Source organism: Bubalus bubalis, chromosome 11, assembly GCF_019923935.1.
Source record: "Bubalus bubalis isolate 160015118507 breed Murrah chromosome 11, NDDB_SH_1, whole genome shotgun sequence".
Taxonomy (NCBI): Eukaryota; Metazoa; Chordata; class Mammalia; order Artiodactyla; family Bovidae; genus Bubalus; species Bubalus bubalis.
In genome coordinates, this window is record NC_059167.1 from 96178834 (window position 1) to 96198091 (window position 19258).

Here is a 19258-nt window from a genome sequence, read left to right on the forward strand (position 1 = left end):
AGGGGACTCTACTCAGTACTCTATAATGACCTATATGGGAAAATAATCTAAAAAAAGTGGGTATTTGTATATGTATAACTGATTCACTTTGCTGTAAAATGGAAACTAATACAACATTGTAAATCAACTATACTCTAATAAAAATTAATTAAAAAAATCAAAATAGTACCTCATCAGTCTTTTTTGTAGCAGGATATAACTGTTAATTAGTCTGTTAGCTTAATTTCATGTTGTGGTGGTGGTGGTTTAGACACTAAGTTGTGTCTGACTCTTGCAACCCCATGGAGGCCAGGCTCCTCTGTCCTCTGTCCATGGGATTCTCCAGGCAAGAACACTGGAGTGGGTTGCCGTTTCCTTCTCCAGGGAATCTTCCCGACCCAGTAATTGAACCCAGGTCTCCTGCATTGCAGGCAGGTTCTTTACCAACTTAGCTATGAGGGAAGCCCTAATTCATGTTGTATACCTTTTAAAAAAATTATTTATTTTTAAACTATACCCATTCTACTTTTTATCCTGGCCTAACACATGATACAGGTTATATTTTGAGGAAAATAATACAAATTAATTTATATCCTCAAACAGTATGTATAGTTCATATATTTTATTTAGTATTTATAGTATCTTATACATCTAAGATGAATTTTACAAGAATATACTTTTTTCATTATAAAAGGTATATAGATACACTTCAAAAACAATAATGAGGAAAAATATGCTAAAAATCACCTACTGCTCTTCTGTAATATTTTGGTGTTTAGTTTTCTTTTTTTTCCTAAGAGAATGCTTATGCAATTATACCTCAGTAAAATTGTTAAAAAGCATAGATTGGATCCTGTTAGATATGCTGTATTTTCTTTTTGTCATGGTCATCATTCTTAGTGGTTACATAGTATCCTGTTCAATAAATGTCCCATGATTTACTTAATTTTTCCTTTTTTGTTGAGCATGTAGATTTTTCCAATTTTTTGCTATTACACCACCATACATAGTTTTTTCTGGATTTAGGATTATCCTCTTAGGAAAAATTAACATAATTGAAATTATTGGGTCAAAACATATAAACATTGTAAAATCTATTGGTTCATATTGATAAGTTGATTTCCTATAGTGTTACATAATAATTTGTACTTCCACCAACACATATTTGTGTTTGCTTTTACACTGCTAATAGCGTCAGTATTTTCATTTAAAATAATTTTACTGAAAAAATTTTTTACTATTTTAGTAAAAAATATGTATATTATTTTTACTTATTGATTATTAATGGTATTTTTTCACTAATTTTATCTTCTATTTCTTAAATTGACTGTTCCTGTTTGTTAAGAAATTGAAGCCATTTTATATAATCAAGTTATTGACCCCTTTTCTGCCATAACTGCTGTAAATACGTTTTTTGTCCCTTAACGGTGTTTTTATTTATAACATATTAGTGTGTGTTAAATACAGAGATTCTCAAATTCTGTATAGTAGAATGTATCAGCCTCTTTTCTGTTGCTTTTAATGCTTCTAAGATTAGAAACTTTTCTCCCCTCCTCACCCCCAGGCTTTGTAACTTAATTTTATTCTGTTGTGATCATGTTATCACTGGGATTATTCTAATCATGATCCCTTTTTTGAGTCTCTTTGCCCCTTTAGGGAAGGAGAGGTACAGAAGTAGAACACTAGAGTCTTGGCTCATGATCAGGTCCTGACTGCTGTTGGTCCCATTGCTTTTTAACAGTTGTTGAAAACTAAGGTTCATCAAAGCAAAATTTCGGAGGCTCTTCTGAAGCTTCTACATAGCTCCTGTGATGTGACAGTGCACATTTCTTTCCCTGGCCCTTCTCAGTCTCCTCTCACCATTTTCTTCTACCTTACACAGACTGTCACCCTCAAGTATAAGCCCTCATAAGGAGGACCACAGGGCAGTCTCCATACTGTCTTCATGATCCTGAAGATCTTGAACCCACTATCAGAAGGAAGGATAATTAATTCCTAGCACAACAGCAGCTTTCTCTTTGCACTGCTGTGGAAGCTCCCTGTTCTTCTGAACCTCTAGATGTTCAAGATCAAAGAGCAAGTCAGATTATCAGTCTATTGCACCTCAATAGAAAGTTGTTACACTCTTAACACTCCTTTGAGAAACTACCCCTTCAGGCTGAGGTAAAGAGAAGTGGGTTGAAGAGCAGAGAGATTACTCTGCTGACAAAGGTCCGTGTAGTCAAGGCAGTGGTCTTCCCAGTGGTCGCGTAGGGTTGTGAGAGCTGGACCATAAAGAAGGCAGAATGCCGAAGAATCGATGCCTTTGAACTGTGGTGCTGGAGAAGACTCCTGAGAGTCTCTTGGACAGCAAGGAGATCAAACCAATCACTCTTAAGGGAGCGCAACCCTGAATATTCACTGGAAGGACTGATGCTGAAGCTGAAGCTCTGGTATTTTACTCATCTGATGTGAACAGATGACTCATTGGAAAAGTCCCTGATGCTGGGAAAGATCGAGGGCAGAAGTAGAAGAGGGCGTCAGAGGATGAGATGGCTGGATAGCATAACCAATGCAATGAACATGAACTTGCGCAAACTCCGGGAGATGGTGAGGGACAGGGCAGCCTGGTGTGCTGCAGTCCATGGGGTCCCAAAGAGTTGGACATGACTAGGCGACTGAACACCAACAACAGAAGAGGAGAGACGCCCTCACTGCTCACATTTGCTTCTCAGAACAGAGAATCTCACCCAGTTAAGCTTCAACTCTCTAAAGAAATAGCTTTGCAAATTCACCACTTCCATATTTTGACACCTTTTCATCTTTGATCTGGTTGAGGTATCCAAGAGTAAAGAATTTTATTTCTTTGTAAATTTTTTATAGATGTTTTATATTTATTTTTATATCAAATATTTTTAGCACCTCAACTGAATTGAAGCAGAAAAAAATGTTCATTTTAAACATTTTATATGTTATTTTTCCTAAGCATTGTAACTCTATAATTCATCTGAAATTTCTTTGCCACGTATGGTAGAAAGATAGAATAGGGCTTTCCCCCATATTACTACCCCTTTGCCTACTCTTATTTGTTGAATAATTCCTCTCATCTTCATTATTTTATAATGCCTTATTATCACATATTAAAATCTTATACATATTTGGGTAATTTCTAGGTTTTCTCAAAGATGCCATTGATTAATTTTGTCTCTTTGATAAGTATATAGTATCAAGTTAGGCATAAAATATCTTTATATCTATTTATAGAAACTTCGGTTACTGTGATAATGCGATTTTTACCTGTGGTTTAAAATTCAGTTAGAAAAGCCAAACATGGCAGGGTATATAGATAATGTAAATGTCTTTTGTTAAAGTGTCAAATCTTCCCAACAAATCTATGTCTAAATTCTTAATTATCATTTAAGGAGATTAGGGAGATAGAAACTACTCTGGGAACACTGACTCTGTACTTGTCAGATCATTGTCTGACTTGCAAAAGGAGGTTCTGGAGCAAATTCCAACTATGAACTTTATGTCACTTTCCACCACTGATTTTCTCTAGTTAAATTATCTAGAAAAATACACCTTGGTCTAAAAAAGTTAAGAAAAAACTTAAGAAGCAAAGCCAAAAATTAAATGAATAGCAAGTAGCTTAAAAGAAATGATTTCCTATTTGGGAATCTGGGTTTGGACATAATTTACATGTAAATCCTGTGAATTTGTACTGGGGGAGATCATGATGTCTTTACTTGGGAAGCAATGGAAGAAAGTAGGAAAATAATTTAAGTAATCATAAGAATAATTTTATATAGATCTATGGCTTTCCTGGTAGCTCAGCTGGTAAAGAATCCACCTGCAATGCAGGAGACCCTGGTTTGATTCCTGGGTTGGGAAGTTCCTCTGAAGAAGGGATAGGCTACCCACTCCAGTATTCTTGGGCTTCCCTGGTGACTCAGCTGGTAAAGAATCCACCTGCAGTGGGGGAGACCTGGGTTCGATCCCTGAGTTGGGAAGATCCCTTGGAGAAGGGAAAAGCTACCCACTTCAGTATTCTGGCCTCGAGAATTCCATGAACAGAGGAGCCTGGCAGGCTATACAGTCCATGGGGTTGCAAAGAGTCAGATATGACTGAGAGACCTTCACTTCACTTCATAAGTGACTTTAGATATCATATAGCCCTAAGTGTTAAGTGTAAAGAACAAGAACTGATAGCATGATTCTTATTTTTAAGTACATATAATAAATAGTTATATATAGTCTAAATATATAGACTATATATATAAAATAAACATATTTTAAACACACACACCTACCAAAGTATTAAAAGCAGTCTCTTTCATGGAGTGAAATACTGAGGAGAAGGAGTGGGTGAGTGGGAATACCCTGACTTCTCTTCTCTGTCGTTGGGTTCAAGTCGTGTCCAGTTCTTTGCAACCCCATGGACTGCAGCACGCCAGGCTTCCTTGACCCTCACAACCTCCCTGAGTTTGCTCAGGTTCATTTCCATTGAATTGATGATGCCATCCAAGCATCTTATCCTCTATCACCCTCTTCTCCTTCTGCCTTTGATCTTTCCTAGCATTCTTCTCTGTAAACATTCATATTATTTCAAAATTTCCTTTACATTGATAGTGTTTTCCTTTTGTATTTTAACAAGTAAATCATTTTAACAGACAAAATTATCTTACTGTTTATCTTCTTTTAGTACCCTCATTTCACAGTTAAGGCAGAGACCAGAGAGGTTAATGACTTGTCCAGGATCACCAAGCTTAGTCAGCGGGATAACAGGGTTAGAACTCAGGCTTGCCCACTCCTTCTTGGTGTGGTCTCACACACCTCAGGGTACTTCTCTAGAGTGACATAAGTCCATAAGCTTTGATATCTGGACCATTGATATGGTGGAAGAGGGTAGGAAAATAATGGCTTTTTAAATTAACAATAAGGCTAAGTCCTTTGTGATCAAATTTAACATTTGCTGTCTCTCAGTTAACCAACTTTTTATTTTATTACCTTGCTTCTAGAACAATACGCTGCTGAGATGTTAGAGATAAAGGAAGTTATGGACAACGTGCTTGCTAAACAGAAGGCAGAAAGGGATGATCTAGCTAAAAAATACAGGTGAGTTAAAGGTAAGAATGCTTTGGAGTTTTCAGAATTTATCTATTTTTAATCTATAATAGGTCTAGAATTTCTTTTTTAACTTTATCTATTTATTTTTGGCTGTGCTGGGTCTTTGTTTCTGCACACCGGCTCTCTCTGCACATCAGCTCTCTCTAGCAGCAGCGGGCAGGGGCTACTCTCTAGTTGCAATGCGTGAGCCCTCATTGGAGTGGCAGAGCATGTTTCTTGTTACGGAGCACAGACGCTAGAGCATGGGCTTCAGTAGCTGCGGTGCACGAGTTCAGTTGTCCCCGTGGCATGTGGAATCTTCCCAGGCCAGGGATCAAATCTGTGACCCTGCACTGGCCAGCAGACTGTAAACCCCTGGACCACCAGGGAAACCCTGGCCTAGAGTTGCTTGTGATTACAGATGTTTTGTGGAACTGGAAAAGGACTTTATGAGGTCATCTAACCTATTATGTCCACGAGGAATTATATATACTTCCTTGAGAGATGTTTTTCTACTTTATTACTTGAAATGTTCAGAAAAGGATATTAAAATGTCCACAGCCATGAATTTAATGAAAGCCTTTCTGGCCATGAATCTCATAAGTAAATTTGTTTCCTTAGTAAACTCATATTTTTTTACATTAAAATTGGTTCTTCTATGCTATTACAAATGTTCTTCTAAGCAGTGTAATCATGTGTATTTTGTAGTCTTGTGTACTTCTAAGTTCTCAGGGTCCTTAAAGAGTTTTATCCTAATTATATTGATTATATATCTCTTTTCTTTTTTTTTTTTTTTTTTTGAGAAACTTGTTATATATATTTTTCTTGTTTGGGTATTATTTTCTTTTTTTTTTATTCTTTTCTTTTTTCTTAAGATGAGAACTTTTAAGGCCTACTCTCAGCAACTTTCAAATATACAATACAGTATTATCAACTGTAGTCACCATGGGTGTTTATACCTTTTGATTTCTTCACCCTTTTCACCCGAATGCTTCCTCCACCTCTGTCAACCACCAGTCTGTTCTCTGAACCTGTGACTTTTGGTTTTTATTTTAGCTTCCAAATATAAGTGAGATCATACAGTATTTGTCTTTGACTTGTTTCACTTAGCATGATGCCGTCAAGATGTGTCCATGTTGTCGCAAACAGCAGGATTTGTTTCTTTTTATGGCTGAAAAATATTCCATTATATATGTGTGTCTTCTTACTAATGTTGTTATTAGTCTTGAAATTTTGTAATCTAAAGAGCATTTTCATTTTCTATCTGGACTCTGTTTCACATAGTTTTAAATGTGATATTAATTTCTTTTTTCTTCTCTTACATTTAATACTGCTAGCTTCTTACATTTAATACTGCTAGTTATTTGCTAATTATAATTTCTTCTTGACACTTCTTCCCCTTGCATCTGCTACTTACTTTAATATCCAGGCAGTTTGGAGTTTAGTACCAACAACTCTAACCTGTGTTAGGAGAGACAATTGTCTATACTGTTGCTTCCCTTTAAAACAGCTGCTCTTAAAAGATGGTCACTGAGACCATTTCAAGGGGTCCAAGAAGTCAAAAGCCATTTTTATAATAATATTAAGATGTTATTTGTTCTTTTTTACTCTCATTTTCTCATAAGTGTACAATGAAATTTTCTAGAGGCTACATGGTATATAATAATATCATCATCCTAATATCTAATGGAATGTACACTTGTGTGTTTCTGTGTTTTAAAATTTTCTCAGTTTTATTTTCTGAAACAGTAAATATTGATAGATATAACCCATATAAACAAAAGCTCTTTGGGTTGCTCCGTAACTTTTAAGAGTATAAAAAAGTCCTGAGACCAAAAAGTTTGAGAGCCACTGGAAACAAAAGTGTCTGGTATCCTGAAGGTCACTGTGTCATAGGTGAGGATAACCAGAAGTCAGAGCTGTGGGTGAGTCAGTGCCTCCCGTTCAGTCCTCCAGCCCCGAGAGGCGTGGTCTGGGGGGACACGCAGGACAGTGCTTCTCTGGGCCGCCGTCTGGCCTCCAGGCACCTCACTGCAGGTTCAGAAAGCACAGCTACAGTGATTGCTTGATGAATTGACATTTCTGTGTCTAGCTTACTTATGATTATTCACAAAACAACCCCAGTCCTCCATAGCTAAGTGAATTTGGGTGGAACTTACTCTCGAATTTGACTTCCTGATATACCATTTAGCTGTAAACCAGTTAAGCCAATTCCAAACTTAAAGAAGGTGGTATTGCTCCTTGGTCATCAGTTGGTACCTTCCAACTAAAGGACTAGTAGATATCTAGATAGACAACGCAAGTTGTGTTTCTGTCTCAGGGCTGACTCACAACTGATAAACAATGTAAATATGAATGTGGATAAGCACACTGTCACCTCCTAAAGAAGCCATACTTATTTGCCTCCTGTAGAGCAACAGTTTGCTCTCAAAGAATACACAGGGCAAAGATAGACTCTTGTGTACTTTGAGCTGATTAAATTTAAATTGACACAGAGTATCTATAAAATCTAAATGACTGCTTAAAAAAAAAGTTTTCCACTGTTTTTGTATTTTTGCCTTTTCTGTTTCTTTCTACAGGGTGTCCATAGAATCATTTAAGCATGGAGTCCTGAGGGAGCAACTGGCTAACTTGGCGGCAAGACAGAAGAGCCTCCTACTCGTAGCCAAAAAACAGAAAAAAATAAGCCAGAAATTTCACACCTATAAGAACGCTACATCTTTGTCTGGTCTTAGTTTTAGGAAGCTGCCATCAAGCTCAGAAACGTCTAATGAAAAGGACAGGCAAGAGTGTATCAGTCTGGAAAATCCCATGCAGCCCCAGTCAGGTCCACTTTCTCCTGTCAGCCTTGCGTGCAGAGGCATGCAGGAAACACAGTTGTCTCAGGAGGTCTGGCACGACAGCCAAAGTACCCACACTTGTCCAAATTCAGAGACAGTGAGAAGGGAAGAATTTTCTGGAAGTGAACTGAATTCTAAGCAAAACCTCAATGACTGTACCTTAGATAGATTATCAAAATCCAGACATTCAGATGGCACTAAGCAGATTAAAGTGCAGTCCCAATCTGTTACTTTTATTGCTGAAGCAGAGCGTTCACAAAAAGAGAACGATCTTCCAGGTAGTACAGCCGAGGGGCACGTGTCCTTTGGCCCTTCAGCAGTGACTGGCACATCAAAGACTTCAGCAACCCCCAGTGTGTTTGCCCACCATGATGCCCATCCATCAAGTGATATTTGTGATCAGGCTCCTTCTGATTGTGATCCAAAAGAAGGAAACAGGAAAACAGCTCCCCACCAAGCCCCCGAGGGGACACCAGAATCCCTGGCACAGCAAGGGGTTGGTGCCTTTGGCAGTGACATGGGGCAACAGCCGAAACCTTACTTTAAAAAATCAGCTCTCACTGTTCCTCATGCAAATGATATTCAGAGCTCCTCCTTCTCTGGGCCTGGCTACCAACATACTGTGAAAAAACCTTCAAACTACAACGCAACTCCCAAAACGAAATGTATGCAGATAAAGGATCTGATATTGCTAGGAAGACTTAATCCAGGAAATAACATTCTGGAATTCAAAACACAGGTATCCTATTGTTTTTTTTTTCCCTCTAAAATTATGTAAATTTTATAAATAAGTGACTAAAATGTTGCTGCCACATAGTGTCGGTGTATAGCTCATATTAGGGGAAAGGGTTTGGTTGGGCTGTTTCAATGGAGAAACTTGACCATTATATTCTTAGCAAGTGAAAGTGAAAGTCACTCAGTCATGTCCAACTCTTTGCGACCCCATGGACTATACAGTCCACAGAATTCTCCAGGCCAGAATACTGGAGTGGGTTGCCTTTCCCTTCTCCAGGGTATCTTCCCAACCCAGGGATAGAACCCAGGTCTCCTACATCGCAGGTGGATTCTTTACCAGCTGAGCTTAGAGGAAAGCCCAAGAATACTGCAGTGGGTAGCCTATTCCTTCTCCAGCGGATCTTCCCAACCCAGGAATCAAACTGGGGTCTCCTGCATTGCAGGAAGATTCTTTACCAGCTGAGCTACCAGGGAAGCCTAAAATTGCCCTATTCCTTTTAGTCACAAGCACCTTTGGGCTCTCAGACCAGAATTAGTTATACTCAGCAGGAAGGGTTTTGTGTGTGCTAAGTCACTCAGTTGTGTCCAGCTCTTTGCAACCCCATGGACTGCAGCACGCCAGGCTCCTCTGTCCTCCACTGTCTCCTGGAGTTTGCTTAGATTCATGTCCATTGAGTTGGTGATGCTTCTAACCATCTCATCCTCTGCCATTTCCTTCTCCTTTTGCCTTCAGTCTTTCCCAGCATCAGAGTCTTTTCCAGTAAGTTGACTCTTCGCATCAGGTGGCCAAAATATTGGAGCTTCAGCTTCAGCATCAGTCCTTCCAATGAATATTTAGGGTTGATTTCCTTTAGGATTGACTGGTTTGATCTCCTTGTAGTGCAAGGAATTCTCAAGTCTTCTCTAGCACCATGATTCAAAACCGTCAGTTCTTTGGCGCTCAGCCTTCCTTATGGTCCAGCTCTCACAAAAGTGTCCACCTGCAATGCGGGAGACCCGGGTTCAATCCCTGAGTCAGGAAGATCCCCTGGAGAAGGGATAGGCTACCCACTCCAGTACCCTTGCCTGGAAAATCCCATGGACGGAGGAGCCTGGGAGGCTGCAGTCCATGGGGTCACAAAGAGTCGGACACGACTGAGCGACTTCACTTTCCTTTCCACTTTCCTTCCTTATGGTTCAAGTCTCACATCCATAGATGACTAGAAAAACCATAGCTTTGAGTATACAGATCTTTGTCAGCGAAGTGATGTCTTTGCTTTTTAATATGCTGTCTAGGTTTGTCATAGCTTTCCTTGTAAGGAGCAAGCGTTTTTTACTTTCATGGCTGCAGTCATTGTCCACAGTGATTTTGGAGTCCAAGAAAATAAAATCTGTCACTGCTTCCACTTTTTCCCCTTCTGTTTGCCATGAAGTGATGGGGCTGGATGCCATGATCTTAGTTTTTTGAGTGTTGAGTTTTAAGCCAGCTTTTTCACTCTCCTCTTTTACCCTCATCAAGAGGCTGTAATTACTGTTCGCTTTCTGCCGTAAGGGTGGTGTCATCTGCATATCTGAGGTTGTTGACATTTCTCTCAGCAGTCTTGATTTCAGCTTGTGCTTCGTCCAGCCCAGCATTTCACATGATGTACTCTGCATATAAGTTAAATAAGCAGGATGACAGTATATAGACTTCTACTTCTTTCCCAATTTTGAACCAGTCAGTTGTTCAGTGTAAGGTTCTAACTGTTGCTTCTTGACCTGCATACAGGTTTCTCAGGAGACAAGTAAGATGGTCTGGTATTCCATCTCTTTAAGAATTTTCCACAGTTTGTTGTGATCCACACAGTCAAAGGCTTTAGCATAATCAATGAAGCAGATGTTTTTCTGGAATTCCCTTGCTTTCTCTGTGATCCAGAAATTGCAAGTGAAAGTCGCCGCTCAGTCGCATCAAACTCTTTGTGACCCCATGGACTATACAGTCCATGGAGTTCTCCAGGCCAGAATACTGGAGTGGGTAGCCTATCCCTTCTCCAGTGGATCTTCCCAACCCAGGAATCAAACTGGATCTCCTGAATTGCAGGAGGATTCTTTACCAGCTGAGCTACCAGGAAAGCCCCCAGAAAATGTTGGCCATTGATCTCTGTGTTCCTCTGCCTTTTCTAAACTCAGCTTGTACATCTGGAAGTTCTTGGTTTACATACTGCTGAAGCTTAACTTGAAGGATTTTGCGCATAACCTTACTAGCTTGTGAAATGAGCGCGATTGTATGACAGTTTGAACATTCTTAGGCCCTGCCCTTCTTTGGGATTGGAATAAAAACTGACCTTTTCCAGTCCTTTTGGGTCTTCCTTTTATAGTTTGTTAGGCAGGATTGGAGCAGTGTTCAGTCTAAGGCTAATTATATCCCACCACAAAGGCAAGACTTCTGTGTATCTACCAATGCCCCATCAGTTTGTTTTTCTAGTCTTACTATTGGGAACAGGTGCTGTTTCTGCCCTTTGAGAATGCCAGAGAATGCCATTACATCTAATTCTTTCAGATGGTTCTTTTCCCAGGCTTGGCACATGGCCAATCACAACTCAGCAGAATACTTAAAGAGGACCCTCTGAAGCTCTGTAGAGTTCTCTGTCTCTGTGTATTTCTCTCTTCTTCAGTACTCTGTACTGCAAACTCTAGCCATCATGCCTCCCTGGACCCTCCTCTGTCTACTCAATTGAGAGAATCGACAGGTTTTGTCCAGATTTCCTATCCATGTATGAAGACCTGGAAGCTCTCTCAAGGCAGTGAGCTGGGACGATTGTAGGGCTCACCTCAGTAGTTCCTCAGTTCTCAGTATCACTATACATTTCCCCCTGATGTTTGGTATCTTGGAAACCATTGTTTCATATATTTAGTTTGTCTGTTTTTTTGGTTGTGTCAGGTGTTAACATAATTCTGGTCCCCGTTTACTTTATCATGGACAGAAGCAGAAGTTCAGGTATTTTTTAAATCCTAATTTTTGTTTTATTTTTCACTTCAGGAGACTACCCACAAAGCTAGTGTTTTATTGAGTGGCAAAATTAAGGTAGAAAATGGTCAGATTTATCAAAACCCAGTCACCTGGCTCAAGGATCTTCTAGGAGGTGACAGTTACGTGACCTGGAATTATGCTTGGAGTAAGGTGGGTCGTTCCTAAATTAATCTTTAACTTCATATTCAGTTGGAGATAACATCATATTTTTTGCTGATAAAACTGTTTCCTTTATTAAGAAGGATGCTGAAAGTTCTCCAGACTAGTTCTGTGCCCATGCGTCCCTCCTGCAGCACGCCACGAGCTCTCCCACAGTCCGCGTTTGCCAGAATGCCCCTCAGCAGGGTCGCACAGCTGACCGAGCCTCTCCTTCCTCGTGCCTTACCTCGTCTCAGAAAACCGAATGCCCCGATCTTCCTCTCTTGAGAGTTCCTGCCACCCCACAGAGATATCAGGTCCTTGTGATTCCACGTGGAAGATGCAGGGCCACTGATGTATGGATAATTTAGTTAATAATATGTTACTAGTATTCTGATATGATACAGCAGAATCTTCCCCTAAAGGTGAAAGTTATGATCAAGGAGCCTGAGACCCACATGTTTGAACATAGTCTTACCCACGAATTGCTAGCCTTCCAGGAGGAAAAATTTCTGAATTTTTATTCAGACTCCCCAGACTTAGTAGTCTCCTCCTTCGGCTCTGTCTTCTGATTTATAAGCCCAGTTTAACGATCTATATGAAGAGTATTGATGGCTAACGCCCTTGAGGTCCGATGATCAGCCACCTCCAGATGTCCACGGCACCATTTCAGGGAACAGTGTTGCAATGTTTTACCCAGAAAAGTGTGAATCATCAGACAGTCAGCATTACTGTTTTATAGAGTTGCAGATGCCTTCAGCCTCCTCTAGCCATCATAGTGAGCCTTAATGCACCGGTAGTAGAAGGCGCTTTCCTCTCCCCTTTTTTGTCCAGCTCAGCTCTGTGCACCCTCTTTGCTGGCTTCTGTCTCAGTTTTTGTCCCTAAACTGTGAACTCTGGTCTCCCGGACCTCTGTTACAGGTGTTTCCAGAACAGTTTTCAGTTCCTTCACTTACATGAGCACATTTTAAATTTTCTCTATAGTCTCTCTGTCTTCCTCTTTTCCTGTAATTTTTTTCTTCTGACCACTTGAGTCACCTGCTTTCAATTCAACCTGCTTAATCCTTTCCATGGTTTCATAAATTATATTTGCATGTTAGTAATTAACATTTTACCCATGGAAATCCCTTTTTATTACAAAGCTTCTTAGAGTTATGATAGATGATACTATTTTGGTGAAACTGAATCTCTGCTCACAGAGTGAACGGGTAGTTGCTGTAGCGAGGTTCTTTGGAGTCTGACATGCCTGTGCCTAGCGATGACTCAGTCTTCCCACTCTTTATCTCTGTTGGAGTTACTGCATTTTCTGGTTTTGCATATCTGGCTGTGATATCATTTGGCCCTCACTCAGTACGTATATTGGAGAAGGCAATGGCACCCCACTCCAGTACTCTTGCCTGGAAAATCCCATGGACGGAGGAGCCTGGTAGGCTGCAGTCCATGGGGTCGCTAAAAGTCGGACACGACTGAGCGACTTCACTTTGAGTTTTCACTTTCATGCATTGGAGAAGGAAATGGCAACCCACTCCAGTATTCTTGCCTAGAGAATCCCAGGGGTGGGGGAGCCTGGTGGGCTGCCGTCTATGGGGTCGCACAGAGTCGGACACGACTGAAGCGACTCAGCAGCTTAGCAGCTGTACTTACATGCCTCAGTTACATATCACATTGCCTCTGGTCTTCTCTCATTAGCCATGTCAGTTCGAGTCATACTGTTTTCACAGTGATGATGATGGTGAAGCCAAATACAAATGTGGGCACTAAAATTAGGGCAATTCTTGGATATGAGATACTCATACAGATTATCTAAGCCAGCTTAGATTTTTTAAATTATCCTAGAAATAGAAATAGTTTCAAAAATTACTATAGGGCACTCATGTACTTCTCATAAATAACACAGGCTGAGAAACTGAGTTTGTTTACAATTTTTTTTAAAGCCTCCTTTAAAATTTACCACAGTAACCTTTACCTCTTCTTGTCTTGGGGTGACTCCTGAATTCACAGTCACTTCTTGATGAGAACAGGTTTCTGCTGTCTTGGTAAATGTGGACTTTTTCACTGACTATGTGGTGTGGGGATGTAGAGCCAGGTTGTCAGGCGAGAAATGCCAGAAAACTGGGTCTCGTCCTACATCTACATCCACGTCGACAGGCTGACAGAGCGATGAGCCCCAGAACGGACTCAGATCTACCCAGGCAGCCGAGCCAGCGTGGCCTTGCCAGGGGAGTCCTCATGCTCACCCGCCAGGCGGCACACGCTCCTCCCGCTGCTGCAGTCTCCTGAGGGACCTGGTGCCGGTTCCGTCTGAGGCCTAGTCACTGTTACCACTGTCCATTAAAGCATTCCTGCCTTATGGAAAGTAGATTTTTTAACTCAATGGATTTTCTTAAAGCTGTGTTCTTTGAATGTGTGAATTATCCCTAGTGATATGTCTGCGGCTTATGGGGGACTCAGGACCCCTAAGTCTACTAAGGTAAAATTTTACGCACCACTAACTGATTAAAAATATACTTTAAATTTTGAGATACAGGTGAAAACATACTGAGCCTACACGTTGATGAGGGCATAGCATGTGTTGGATATCATCAGGGCAATAATGTGAACAAAACCCAGTCTTTCTTCTTTTTATATACTTGCAGATAAACATTACTATTTTTGAGGTATAGTCAGTTGCAGCCGTACAACATAGTGGTTCACTGTTTTTATGTTATATTTAATGTATGGATGCGAGAGTTGGACTGTGAAGAAGGCTGAGCCCTGAAGAACTGATGCTTTTGAACTGTGGTGTTGGAGAAGACTCTTGAGAGTCCCTTGGACTGCAGGGAGATCCAACCAGTCCATTCTGAAGGAGATGAGCCCTGGGATTTCTTTGGAAGGAATGATGCTAAAGCTGAAACTCCAGGACTTTGGCCACCTCATGGGAAGAGTTGACTCATTGGAAAAGACTCTGATGCTGGGAGGGATTGGGGGCAGGAGGAGAAGGGGACGACAGAGGATGAGATGATTGGATGGCATCACTGACTCGATGGACGTGAGTCTGAGTGAACTCCGGGAGTTGGTGATGGACAGGGAGGCCTGGCGTGCTGCGATTCATGGGGTCGCAAAGAGTCGGACACGACTGAGCAACTGAACTGAACTGAACTGAATGTAAATTTATTGTGACATTTCGCTCTATTCCCTGTGCTGCAAAATGTATCCCCAGAGCTTATTTATCTCATATGTGGTCGCCTGTACCTCTTAGTCTCCTGCCCCTATCTTGCCCCTCCGTTCTTCCCTCTCCACGCTGGTTGCCACTAGTCTGTTCTCTTTATCTATGTTTCTATTTTGTTACATTCATTTATTTTTATTTTTTGATTCCCCATGTAAGTAATAACAGAATATTTGTCTTTTTCTGTGTTTTTTAATTTCACATACCATAAACCCTCCAGGTCCATCCATGTTGTTGCAAATGGCAAGATTTCATACTTTTTTATGGCTGAGTAGTATTCCATTGTACATTTACACCACATCTTCTTTATCTACTCATTTGTTGATGGACATTTAAAGTGAAAGTGAATGTTGCTCAGTCGTGTCTGACTCTTTACGACCCCATGGACTATACAGTCCATGGAATTCTTGAGGCAGAGTACTGGAGTGGATAGCCTTTCCCTTTTCCAGGGGATCTTCCCAACCCAGGGATCGAACCCAGGTCTCCTGCATTGCAGGTGGATTCTTTACCAGCTGAGCCACAAAGGAAGCCCAAGAATACTGGAGTGGGTAGCCTATCCCTTCTCCAGTGGATCTTCCTGACCCAGGAATCGAACTGGGGTCTCCTGCATTGCAGGTGGATTCTTTACCAACTGAGCCACCAGGGAAGCCCCAGTGAACACTTAGGTTGTTTCTATATCTTGGCAACTGTAAACAGTGCTTCTTTGATCATTGAAGTGCACATTCACCTTTTTTGAATTAGTGTTTTTGTTTTTGGAGGTATACCCAGGAGCAGAATTGCTGGATCATATGGTAGTTGTAAGTTTTTGAGAAACATCCGTACTGTTTTCCATTGAGGTTACACCAGTTTTCGTTCCCACCAACAGTGTAGAAAAGTTCCCCTTTCTCCACAGCCTTGGCAACATTTGTTATTTGTGTTCTTTTTGATGATGGCCATTCTGACAGGTGTGAGGTGATACCTCAGTGTGGCTTTGATTTGCATTTTTCTTATGATTAGCAGTGCTGAACATCTTTTCATGTCACTGTTGGCCATCTGTATGTCTCTTTTTTGGGAAATTTTCTATTCAGGTCTTCTGCCCATTTTTTGACAAGCTGTTTTTTGATACTGGGTTGTATGAGCTGTTTATACATTTTGTATATTAACCCCTTATGGTCATATCATTTTCTCCCCTTCAGTGTTGTCATTTTGTCAGTGGTTTCCTTTGCTGTATAAAAGCTTTTAAGTTTAATTAGGTTCTGTTTATTTTTTATTTTGTTTCCTTTGCCTTAGGAAACGGATCCAAAACAATGTTGCTCTAATTTATGTCAGAGAGTGTTCTGCCTGTGTTTTCTTCTGGGAATTTTATGATTTCCAGTCGTACATTAGGTCTTTAATTCATTTAAAGTATACTTTTTGTATATGGTGTGAGAAATGCTCTAATTTCATTTTTTTAACATGTTGCTTCCAGTTTTCCCATTGGAGAAGGAAATGTCAACCCACTCCAGTGTTCTTGCCTGGAGAATCCCAGGGACAGGGGAGCCTGGTGGGCTGCCGTCTATGGGGTTGCACAGAGTCGGACACGACTGAAGCGACTTAGCAGCAGTAGTCCAGTTTTCCCAGCACCACTTAGTAAAGAGACTGTCTTTTCTTCATTGTATATTCTTGCCTCCTGTGTCAGAGATTAATTGACTATAAGTGCATGGGTTTACTTCTGGGCTCTGTATTCTGTTCTGTTGATGTGTGTGTCTGTTTCTGTGCCTGTTCAAGACTGTTTTGATTACAGCAGCTTTGTAGTACAACCTGAAGTCAGAGAGTATGATTCCTTGAGCTTTATTCTTTCTCAAGATTGTTGTAACTATTCAGGGTTTTTTGTGTTTCCATACACATTTTAAAACTATTTATTCTAGTTCAGTGCCAGTGGTATTTTGATAGGGATTGCATTCAATCTGTAGATTGCCTTGGCTAGTGTGGTATTTTAACAATATTAATTCTCCCAGCCCCAAAACATAGTATATCTTTCTGTTTATTTGTGTCATTTTCAGTTTCTTTTCAATCAGTGTCTTACAGTTTCCCAGGTACAGGACTTTTGCCTCCTTAGGTAGATTTATTCCTAGGTATTTTATTCTTTTTGATGCAGTGGTAAACAGGATTATTTCCTTAGCTCTCTCTGATAGTTCATTGTTAACATACAAAAATACAACAGGTTTCTGTATATTAATTTTGTATCCAGCAACTTTTCTGAATTCACTGATGAGCTCTGGTAGTTTTCTGGTGGTGTTTTTAGTGTTTTCTATATATAGTATCATGTTTTCTGCAAACAGTGACTTATATCTTTACAATTGGGATGCCCTTTATTTCTTTTTCTTGCCTGATTATTGTGGCTAGAAATTCCAGTACTACATGAAAAAAAGTGGCAAGAGTGGTCACCCTTGTCTTGTTTGTGATCTTAGAGGAAATGCTTTCAGCTTTTCACCATGATTATGATGTTAGCTATGGGTTTGTCATATATGGCCTTTGTTATGTTGAGGCATATTCTCTCTTTGCCCCCTTTCTGGAGGTTTTTTTTTTTTTTATCATAAATGGATATTGAATTTTGTCAAAATCTTTGTCTCATCTATTGAGATGACTATGATTTTTATTCTTCAGTTTGTTAATGTGGTGTATCACACTGATCAGTTTGCAGACATTGAAGTATCCTTGCAACTCTAGGATAAATCCCACTTGATCATGATTTATGATCCTCTTACTATGTTGCTGGATTCTGTTTGCTAATGTTTTGTTCAGGATCTGTGTAACTGTGTTCATCAGTGATACTGGCCTGTAATTTATGGGCCTTTTTTTGTGATATCCTGTCTGGTTTTGGTATGGGTAATGCTGGCCTTCTAGAATGAGTTCGAAAATGTTCCTTCCTCTGCAGTTTTTTGGAATAGTTGGAGAAGGATAGGTGTTCACTCTTCTCTAAATGTTTGGGTTTGGTAAGATTCACCTGTGAAGCTCTCTGGTTCTGTACTTCTGTTTGTTGGGAGTTTGTTTGTTTGTTGTTTTAACATTTACATATGTGGCTGCACCGGGACTTAGTTATGACTCGCAGGATCTTCGCCCTTTAGCTGCTGCCTGTGGGGTCTTTAGTTGTGGCCTGTGAATTCTTAGTTGTGGCATGTGGGATCTAGTTCCCAGGCTAGCGATATTAACATGGGCCCCCTACATTGGGAGCATGGAGCTTTACCCACTTTCCATGGATTTACCACCAGGGAAATCCTTGTTGGGAGTTTTGTGGGTTTTTTTAATCTTTGTTTATTTTTTTGCCCACGTCGGGTCTTAATTGTGGCACACAGCACCTTACTCGTGGCATGTGGAATCTAGTTCCCTGGCCTGGGATCACACCCGGGCCCACTGCATTGGGAGCATGGAGTCCTAGCCACTGAACCAGGAAAGTCCCCCTGTTGGGAATTTTTAAATTACTGTTTCTATCTCATCACTGGTAATTGGCCTATTCAGGTTTTCTATTTATTCCCAGTTCAGTTTGGGGAGATTGTACATTTGTAAGAATTTGTCCATTTCTTCTAGATTGTACATTTTATTGGCATGTAGTTTATTGTTTGTAGTAGTCTCTTAAGATCCTTGGCATTTCTGTGGTGTTGGTGATAACTTCTTTCGTTTCTAATTTGATTGACATGGGCTCTCTCCCTGGTTTTCTTTGAGTCTGACTAAAGGTTTATCAGTTTTGTTTATCTTTTCAAAGAACCAGGTTTTAGTTTCGTTGATCTTTCCTGTTTTTTTTTTTTTTTTTTAGTCTCTATTTATTTCTGCTCTAATCTTTTTGATAGGTTTTTTTGTTCTTCATTCTCTGGTTCCTTTAGGTGTAAGGCTAGGTTGTTTGAGTTTTTTCTTTTTCCCGAGGTAAGCTTGTATCACTATAACCTTCCCTCCTAGAAATGCTTTTGTTGTATCCCATAGATTTTGGATCATTGGATTTTCTTTTCTTTTGTCTCTAGGTATTTTTTATTTCTTCTTTCATTTCTTCAGCGAACCATTGGTTGGTTAGTAGCATGTTGTTTAGCTTCCACGTGTTTGTGTGTTTTGCAGTTGTTCTTTTTTTTTTTTTTTTAGTAGTTGATTTCTAGTCACTTAATATTGTGGTTAGAAAAGATGCTTGATATGATTTCATGTGCACTTTGAAGGTATATTCTTCTTTTTTTGGATAAATGGTCAAAATCCATTGTTTTCACCTGTTTATTATTGGAGAAGTGACAGAAGGCATTTAGTGGCCTCACCGCTTCTTCCGTTGCAGGTAAGGAGAGTTTAGCA

The 19258-nt window shown here is 40.1% G+C and overlaps 1 protein-coding gene across 1 annotated transcript in view; it reads left to right on the top strand.

Annotated features, from left to right (window-relative positions):
- Nucleotides 1-19258, top strand: part of ANKRD31 (ankyrin repeat domain 31) — a 128882-nt gene that overhangs the window by 96419 nt on the left and 13205 nt on the right. Inside the window, exons 22-24 of the mRNA XM_025296392.3 lie at nucleotides 4977-5073; nucleotides 7644-8643; nucleotides 11638-11778. Coding sequence (XP_025152177.3) covers nucleotides 4977-5073; nucleotides 7644-8643; nucleotides 11638-11778 — 1238 coding nt within the window. The remainder of the gene's footprint in view (nucleotides 1-4976; nucleotides 5074-7643; nucleotides 8644-11637; nucleotides 11779-19258) is intronic.